This window comes from Salmo salar, chromosome ssa01 (assembly GCF_905237065.1).
Source record: "Salmo salar chromosome ssa01, Ssal_v3.1, whole genome shotgun sequence".
Classification (NCBI taxonomy): domain Eukaryota; kingdom Metazoa; phylum Chordata; class Actinopteri; order Salmoniformes; family Salmonidae; genus Salmo; species Salmo salar.
Window position 1 is genome coordinate 133,210,377 of NC_059442.1, and position 9,573 is coordinate 133,219,949.

The window sequence follows — 9,573 nt, forward strand, 5'->3', positions numbered from 1 at the left end:
AGTGTTGTGTTGTGTAGTGGCTTTGCTGGCATGCATCCCACATTTTTTTGCCCCACCAAGATTTACATGCTAAAATTGCCATTGTGCTTACTTAATGACAAAGTAAAAACATGTTATTTTTTTATATTTGCAAATTTACTAAAAATGAAATACAGAAATCTCATTTACATAAGTATTCACACCCCTGAATCAATACTTTGTAGAAGCACATTTGGTGGCGATTACAGCTTTGAGTCGTCTTGGGAATGTATCAGCTTTGCACATCTGGATTTGGGGATATTCTCCCATTCTTCATTGCAGATTTTCTCAAGCTTTGTTGAGTTAGATTGTGAGCAGATTTTCCATGGAATTGGCTGGGCCACTCAAGGACTTTAACATTCTTGTTCTGAAGCAATTCCAGCGTTGCTTTGGCTGTATGCTTGCGGTCATTGTCCTGTTGGAACATAAATCTTGGAAATCTATGGACAGTTCCTTGGATTTCATGGTATAGCTTCTGCTCTGACATGCACTGTCAACTGTGGACCCTCATATAGACAGGTGTGTTTCTTTCTTAATCCTGTCCAAACAATTGAATTGGCCACAGGTGGTCCAATCAACTTGTATGGACAGCTCAAGGACGATCAAAGGAAATTGGATGCACCTGAGCTCAATTTGGAGTGCAATAGCAAAGGGGTGTGACTACTTATGTAAATTAGATATTTATGTGTTTCATTTTCAATACATTTACACAAATCTCAAAAAACATGTTTTCACTTTGTCATTATGGGGTATTGTGTGTAGATGTGTGAGGAAAAAATATATAATACATTTTGAATTCAGACTAACACAACAAAATGTCAAGGAATATGAATAATTTCTGAAGGCACTGTATGTAAAAAGCTCATTCATGTTAGGCGCACAAATGGGGCCGCAATAAATCAGATCAGGACCGCATGTTTTACTGCTGTGAATAGGGGCTGTTGATTTAGCTTTGTTTCTTCAGTGTTTAGGTGCTGAGTAGACCTGTCGTAAAGGTGGAGCTGTCGGTGAGGCCCCGTCTCTGGTGTTTTTGTCTGTTCTTGATCTTTTGTTTGCCCTGCCAGGAGGCTTCCCTTCCTGTTCCTCCCAGGCTGTCTGTCTGTCTATCCTGGCTGTCTGTGTCCTGGCTCCTGGCTGGGCTTTGAGGCAGCTGTGCTGATAAACCTACAGGATTAAGAGGCCTGTTCAACCTGCACAGCACACGCTCACAAAGGATTAGAGGGACAGGAGCCACTCTGTCCTTTAGCACTACCACAGTCCCTCAGGTACAGAGAGGGGAGATAATGGGGGTCGGTGAAAAGGGGAAGGCTCTCTCATTCGAGCGGTCACCCCATTACATTGACTGCATAACACTATTGGCAATAAAAATGCTAAGTAAATGTAGAGGGTGAAAGTGTTCCAGTATGTTATCAAATACATGGCCTTTTCTTTACAGTACATAAAGTATGTACACAATTTTTATGTTGTGTGTAAATAAACAGAAGGTGACCTCTGTTGGATAAAAGTTGCAACTGCATCCCATGAGAAGGGCAGTCAATGAATTAACATTTATTTGGTAAATGTCCTCCCCCATGAGGTTGACAAGTGAATTGCTTCTTATGACAGGTAGGCAGTAGCTGGTTTTATCCATTGGCTTGTGGTATAAAGTGACGAAGGACACCGTGACTCAATACACAATACTTCAATTCACATTTTAATCTTTAAAATGCAATATAAATTAAGTTCATCCTTTGAAATCACTGTGATGTGAGCAATGCACATAACCCTATTCCAGGTATATATACAGTACAAACCCAAGCATGTATCTTGCAAATAAATAATGATATGCATTGACTTTGTTCTTTTGATTGGCCCAAAACCATGTCACCAGCACTATAGAATGACTCCGCTCAGTTTCCAACAAATAGCAAATACATTACAATTTCTGAAATAACCTTCCTGAAAAAAAAAAAAAAATGCTTTCAAAATAGTATGAAGTATGACAACCCAATAGTGAATGAAACTGACATGTAAATGTATGTGCCAAATACTGTTTGGTATTGTGTTGACAAAATTGAAGGAATTGAAAATATGGATTCCACAAATGGAAACTCTTACAAACTTAAATCGTTAACACAAAAAGACATGAAAGAAGTGCAACCCTACACAACTAAACGTTCAGTTGTTCAAACAAGCATGCAAAAGCCACGCAAACAAAACATCACTTGATAGACAACTTAAGAACACCTATGTGAGAATGCTGTACATTGACTACAGCACTGCGTTCAACACCATAGTGCCCTCAAAGCTCATCAATAACCTAAGGACCCTGGGACTAAACACCTCCCTCTGCAACTGGATCCTGGACTTCCTGATGGGCAACCCTCCAGGTGGTAATGGTAGGTAACAACACATCCGCCACGCTGATCCTCAACACAGGGGCCCCTCAGGGGTGCGTGCTCGGTCCCCTCCTGTACTCCCTGTTCACTCATGACTGCACGGCCTGGCACGACTCCAACACCATCATTAAGTTTTCTGATGACACAACAGTGGTAGGCCTGATCAGCGACAACGATGAGACAGCCTATAGGGAGGAGGTCAGAGATCTGGCCGTGTGGTGCCAGGACAACAACCTCTCCCTCAACGTGATCAAGACAAAGAAGATGATTGTGGACTACAGGAAAAAGAGGACCGAGCACGCCCCCATTCTCATCAACGGGGCTGCAGTGGAGCATGTTGAGAGCTTCAAGTTCCTCGGTGTCCACATCACCAACAAACTAACATGGTCCAAGCACACCAAGACAGTTGTAAAGAGGGCACGACAAAACCTATTCCCCCTCAGGAGACTGAAAATATTTGGCATGGGTCCTCAGATCGTCAAAAGGTTCTACAGCTGCACTATCGAGAGCATCCTGACTGGTTGCATCACTGCCTGGTATGGCAACTGCTCGGCCTCCGACCACAAGGTACTACAGAGGGTAGTGTGTACGGCCAGGTACATCACTGGGGCCAAGCTTCCTGACCCCCCCCCCCTCTTTTACACTGCTGCTACTCTCTGTTGTCATCTATGCATAGTCACTTTAATAACTCTACCTACATGAACATATTACCGAAACCCACCGATGAGCACATACCTACATTCACATTGACTCTGTACCGGTACCCCCGTGTATATAGTCTCGCTATTGTTATTTTACTGCTGCTCTTTAATTACTTGTTACTTTTATTTCTTATCCGTATTTAAAAAAAAACTGCATTGTTGGTTAGGGACTTGTAAGTAAGCATTTCACTGTAAGGTCTACACCTGTTGTATTTGGTGCATGTGACTAATAACATTTGATTTGAAGTCACTAAAACCACTAATGGTGGTTATAATCTCTAAAGGCATGGGATAAAGGCATGGGATAGTTGACTTCCCAGTAGCTACCAGGCAGTGAGGGCACTATCTCACATTTCAGGGCAGAGTTACAGTAGGAATTTGATGAGTCATGTGCAACGCGAATCAATAGCAGAAATATTCTCCCCTCCCACAGAGAAAGAGATGCTGTATTAAAATAACACTGATCAGATCTCAGTATATCACTTCTGAATGTCTCTTACCTGTGGTGAATCATGTGTAACAGCATCAGACCGCACCAAGAGCTGTGGTAGACCTGTACAAATTAAAAAATACAACACGGAATATGCCACTTTCTGTCCAGTAGCAACTCATCAGGGGTCAAACTATCAACATTCAGTAGGGAGGGATTTAAAAGGAGGGACAGAAGAGTAATAATAAAAATGGTGACACGGATAAAAACGTCTTCTTTGAAATAGAATCCTCAAGCCTCAAAAGATGGAATGTTCCATCACCTGAGAGAAAAGACGAAAAACAGAAGACTGAAAGAAAGTAACAAGTAGGATGCTGCTGCAGTCCGGTTTGGGGGACAACATCAAACGCTATAGTCCAGCTCTGCATTCAGCGTTGTGTACATCTCATAGACGGCATCCACAGTGGCCGTGAAATTGATGAGGAACTGGCGTACACTAGCCATGCAGTCCTCCTCTGTGACCTCTTGACCTTTTGACAGGGCCTTGATAAAGTCTGACTTGTAGGGTGCTGCAAGCAATGCCGCCTGGAGTAGACAGGGAGAAATACAGTTGTGTGTGTGTACTCAAATACGTGTGTATTTGAGTACATGTTATTTAAATAATTATTTTCTGTGTACTTGAGTATTTTCAAATTATATGGCCTGAATCAACTACTTATATTGGAAGTACAGTATTTTAAAGTATTATCAAATAATTTCGCAAACACTTTACTTGACATCCAACGTCATAACACATTATGACCAATATTACATCTAAGCATCTACATCTAAAAAATATCAGCCCTCGCAGAGAAGCACGAGATTGAACTTCACTTAATTTTGTATTGTTTTCCCCTTTAGTTAACACTATCAATGTTTTGCTCTACTGTGGGAATTTTGGTCGAATCAACGCAATATTAGCCACTTTCAATGTAACATACCAAAACAAAACGAACTATGCAAGTTTTAGTATGCAAAACTAACTGTGCAAGAGATTTTCATGTGGGCAGAGTGCATTGGAGTAGGATTCTATTGCAGTGACAGGCACTACTCAGGCCCCTACTCTACACAGAACGGTGCACTATAACCAATCAGAGCTGCAGTAGGCCTATAAACAGCCATTTCCATATATGGATCTGTGACATTCACTTTGAACTGGATTGGGTTTATAGCATGAGCCGTCACGAGTAGATGAGCTTGTTTTGATATCAAAGCGAGAGCTGCATGTAGCCACCTGTGCACATTTGTTCATATTCTTTGCTACTTAGTGAGTTATTTAGCCCAGTTATAGCTAATTTCTAGTCAACAATGGGGGAGTGATTGCTTCCTACAGGAGCACAAAATATGTGCATTTCTATCCATCTTTGAAAAACTAGTCAGGTAAAGGGGTAGTGTTGTATTTTGAGGCGGTCTTGAATAAGCTAAATAGACAATAGGTAGAGGGTAGCATAATTTGTCTGATTCTCTCTAATAATGGTATAGTAATAATAATTAAAAAAATGTTTTAAAGTGGTTTCTTGCATCAAACATCACATTTGCAGTCACCTCCTTGTCTGAAGGATAAACAGGTTAATGTCAAGCCCTGCATGTTCTCATGGAATGTCTCATGGTATGTAGGCCTACATTGAACACCACACATTGGCCGCTACTGTAGGCTGAATGATAGAACAGCTATTTCCATGTTAAAATGTTATGGGATGCATTTGTCTCCATTGTTTTTGATGGTAGGCCACTCTGGTAGGCCTACATTATGATCAAATAGCTACAGTAGTCTACTTGGCCACTGTGCATTGGGCCAGTAACCGAAAAGTTGCTGGTTCGAATCCCCGAGCTGACAAGGTAAAAATCTGTAATTCTGCCCCTGAGCAAGGCAGTTAACCCACTTTTCCCCGGGCGCCGAAGACGTGGATGTCGATTATGGCAGCCCCCCGCACCTCTCTGATTCAGAGGGGTTGGGTTCAATGTGGAAGACATATTTCAGTTGAATGCATTCAGTTGTACAACTGATGAGGTATCCCCCTTTCCATTTCCCTAAACGCGTGCCGGAAGTTGCACAGAATTTTCTCAATGTTCAAGTTTGCGCTCAGCAGACCTGAAATTTGCTCAGTGCCTAATTTTTTTGGAGGGAACATTGGTTATGACACGGTCATAACCATGTCATAATATGTCATAACAGCTGACATAACTTGTCATAATATGGTCATAACACTGTCATATATTTAGGACTGTTGTGACAATATATTGCGTTATTTTATGGCTGGTTATGATACCTACATAAGAGTGTCAAAACCCACATAACCTACCACACAAGGCCCAAACAGTTCATTACACCGTAGCCTACTTGTCAACAGTATGTTTATGTTATTTTAACATTTTCTGAAATGGACCATATTAAATTATCATTGTAATTGCACACACATTGATGTCAGACATGCACCGACCCAAATGCTCTGTTCCGGATGACAGGGATGAATGCTGGAGCAGATTTCAGGAGCAGGACAAGACACCCTCTTGATGACTGACGACTGACATAAGGGCATGTACGTGATAATCATATAAGCCAGACAGGCCTATGATGGTCATAATCCTTGACAGTGTCATAAAGTGTATTTTCTTAGTCCAAGTGACACAGGATGGTCATAATGCTTTATGACAGTGTCAACTTATTTAAAATATGATTTTAAACAACCACAAAGGCCTTAAGAAACAAACTTTCATATGAAAGGAAACTTCTTGGCAGGGAAAAAATAAATTTAAAGAAATGTGAGTTTTGACACTCTTATGTAGGTGTCATAACCAGCCACAAAATAATGCAATATAAGTCACAACAGGTGTAAATATATGGGTCATGACAGTGTTATGACCCTATTATGACAGGTTATGACAAGTTATGTCAGTTATGACATGGTTATGACCGTGTCAGAAAGTGTTATGACACTGAGTGTCAAGTAAAGGGTTACCATAATTTCCTATAAATAGCCTACTATTTGAAAGTATTTTCAAATACTTCTTTCAAATATTAGTTTACATTTGAGTAATTTAGCAGACGCTCTTATCTAGAGCGACTTACAGTTAGTGCATTCATCTTAAGATAGCTCGGTGGGACAACAATATATCACAGTTGTATTAAGTACATTTTTCTCAATAAAGAAGTAATCGGCAAAGTCAGTAGTAGTAGGAAAATATGTGCCTTTTTGTGTGTGTGTGGGGGGGGGGGGTAAGACAGATGTATTATTTAAGATACACTCTTCTTTGAAGAGATAGGGTTTCAGATGTTTTCGGGAAGATTGTATATTTTCAAATACCTGGGTTAATGCACGGGAGTGTATTTGAGTCAGTGTATTTGAGTATATTCGAATACTTTCCAAGTGTATTTCCAAATACATTCCCATATTCAACTACTTGTCTTTTCAAATAAAGCTTTTCTAAATACTTACTTCCAAATGTCTTTGAAAGTAATACCCTAAATAGTATTTGAACCCAGGTCTGTTACATAGTTAGTACACCTTCACTGAGCAGTTCATATACATTCAAATTCAATTATGTAGTTTTCAGTTATTATATTTATAAATGTTTTACTTTGGGTGAATGAAGTTCAATATGAAAGCAATACACTCAGAGGTGCTTGAGAACCAGGGTTAAGTAGAAAACCAGGTCAAGGGTCAAAGGAGATCAAGACTATGCTACCACAAGACTTTAGTCACATGGTCTTACCTTAAAGATCTTCTGCACGAGCCAGCCGTGGTATTTCTTCAGGGCCTGGTCGTACGCTTTGGTGATGTTAACACGGATGAGGTTAGGGTTGTTCTCGTCTTTCTCTCCGTCTGCCAAGCTCTGCAGCAGGATCTGGATGAAACAGAGACCTCTGTGGGAGAGGACAATCAGCTAACTCACCTGATTTCAGTCCCACCATTATTCATGAAGTGTAGATCTCTATCTAGGCATAAGCACACAATTTCACAACCTTTAGGCAGTACAAACCTCTGTTTAACACATTCAGATGTGGTGGTTCTGAGCTCACCTCTTCAGCCACATTAGGGCCAAGGTGGCTCCCACTTTGGGCCACTCTGTGCCATGTGTCTCCTTCTCTGCCTCCACTATCTGCTGTAGTGTTGCATACTTGGCAGGGTCCTTGTCAAACACACCTCGGATTTTCTGGAAGGAAAATATTACCATCCAAATGTAAAGGCTTAGGCATTAGTTGTAGACGTAAGTTGCAGTAGGGTTACACACAAAGCACAATTACGGTGTGGAAAACATGCTTACTGTTATATTGCCACTGATGTCTGATTTGATAGGAGCAAATACTTTTGACCCCAGGCAGTCTGGAAAGAAGGAGACGAATGAAACATTGAATTGAAACGCAACGAAGCAGTTGTGAGTATATGCAGACTCAGCATCTTGGACGTAGCTGGGCACCTTCTTGGGGGGAGGAAAGATTAGAAATTGAATTTTTCTCCCACAATGCTTATGGGAATTCTATGATTGTTTCTTGTTGGGCAATCAATAGAGAAAAGGGTCCATTCATATAATCTGAAGTCACAAGAAGGTCTATGCAGTGTGTAGTGTGGGAGGAAAGAGAGGGGCTACAGCAGCTCCATACAAACCCACATTCACATGGTTCTTCTTGCGCTGGGGTTTCACTCCTTTGGTTTCACTACCTTAATACAATACCTTCCTTGGTTTTAAAATCAGATTCGTAAACTTTATGCCTAGACTATTCATTGAAATGTCCAAGCTGTCAAAACAACATTGTGCAAGGTTGTTACGACAGACAATAGCCCATTTAAATCCCAAAATGAGCCTATGATTGAGCCATCCACAAAGATAGTTTATTTGCGTCTCATTCAAAATTCCATAACCGGTTATTATGGTACTTTATTAGTATGGGTGATGGTAATCTTTGCAAGTCTGACATTGTCCAAGTAATTATAACGCTGTACTCACTCCACATAATTTGTTATTTATTCACCTATGTCATTGGCTCCCGAGTGGCGCAGCGTTCTAAGGCACTACATCTCAGTGCTCGAGGCGTAAAGTATAACTTTTATAAAGTTCTGTTACTGCCCCCACTACAACACAATACTTAAATAGTCTACATTAAACATTTAAATGAAATACTGTAGAGCTCCATTCATTCCTATGGAAGACTGCTTTTCTGAGGAGTGCCAATATGGCCGGCCGGTGGCTTCAAAGCCTCTCATTGGCCATTACATAGCATGAGCAATCCAAGGTTTATATACGTAACTCGATCTGACTCTTCCGAGTAGGTTAGCAAGTCAGAAATTCCGACATGACATGAACGTGGCATATCAAACCTGTGTTTTGTTAAGACTAAATAACAATGTAAGTTTAGTTTATTTCAAAATGTCGTTAGACAACCATGGATAGTGAGAGAGAAAGAGAATGAAGCGACGATATGTTCTAGACAAAGGTATCGTTGAGACAGCTTGAGCGACTACAATTTCATGAAGACCAAGGATAGGCAGGTGGTCTACTCACCCAAAAAAGGTGGAAGATACGCCACTGACTCTAGTAACAACTTTGTATTCACTGCGTTGTCGGCTGGAAGCTTTCCGAATTGGTTATCCATTAATAGTGCCATCGTTTTCTGAAATAATACAAACCTGAATGATCACAATTGCTTTCTTCCGTGTTCACTGTGCAAGGCAACTGAACTGTATACTTTGGCAAGGCGCACCAATTTGGCGGGGCAGTGCTTCTCACTTTACGTCCATTCAAGAGTTAAAAAACAAACAAATAAGAACATGTTTGAATGAAATACGCGAATGGCATTTCACGTTTAGACACGGAACACACCTGTGATTTATTCAATGGGCAACGCTACTGTACAAAACATTACTCTTTGATAAAATTATCAATAAAGAAAAAAAAGAATGGAACATGAAAATCGGAAGGATATATGACAGAACAAACTGTAGCCTAATTGTTGAAGTAGGCCTATTCATTATTTATAGATTGAGTAATATATAAAACAAACTAATAG

At 40.5% G+C, this 9,573-nt stretch overlaps 1 protein-coding gene across 1 annotated transcript; it reads right to left on the reverse strand.

The window, feature by feature from the left end:
* Positions 1 to 3,032: 3,032 nt before the first annotated feature.
* LOC106565790 (glycolipid transfer protein-like) lies at positions 3,033 to 9,282 on the reverse strand. The gene is made up of 5 exons (XM_014133321.2): positions 9,069 to 9,282; positions 7,833 to 7,891; positions 7,588 to 7,721; positions 7,281 to 7,431; positions 3,033 to 4,112 (listed from the first exon to the last, which is right to left on the reverse strand). Exons 1-5 carry the CDS (start codon positions 9,169 to 9,171, stop codon positions 3,930 to 3,932), a joined length of 630 nt encoding a protein of 209 aa, XP_013988796.1. The 5' UTR covers positions 9,172 to 9,282; the 3' UTR covers positions 3,033 to 3,929.
* Between the last annotated feature and the right edge of the window lie 291 nt (positions 9,283 to 9,573).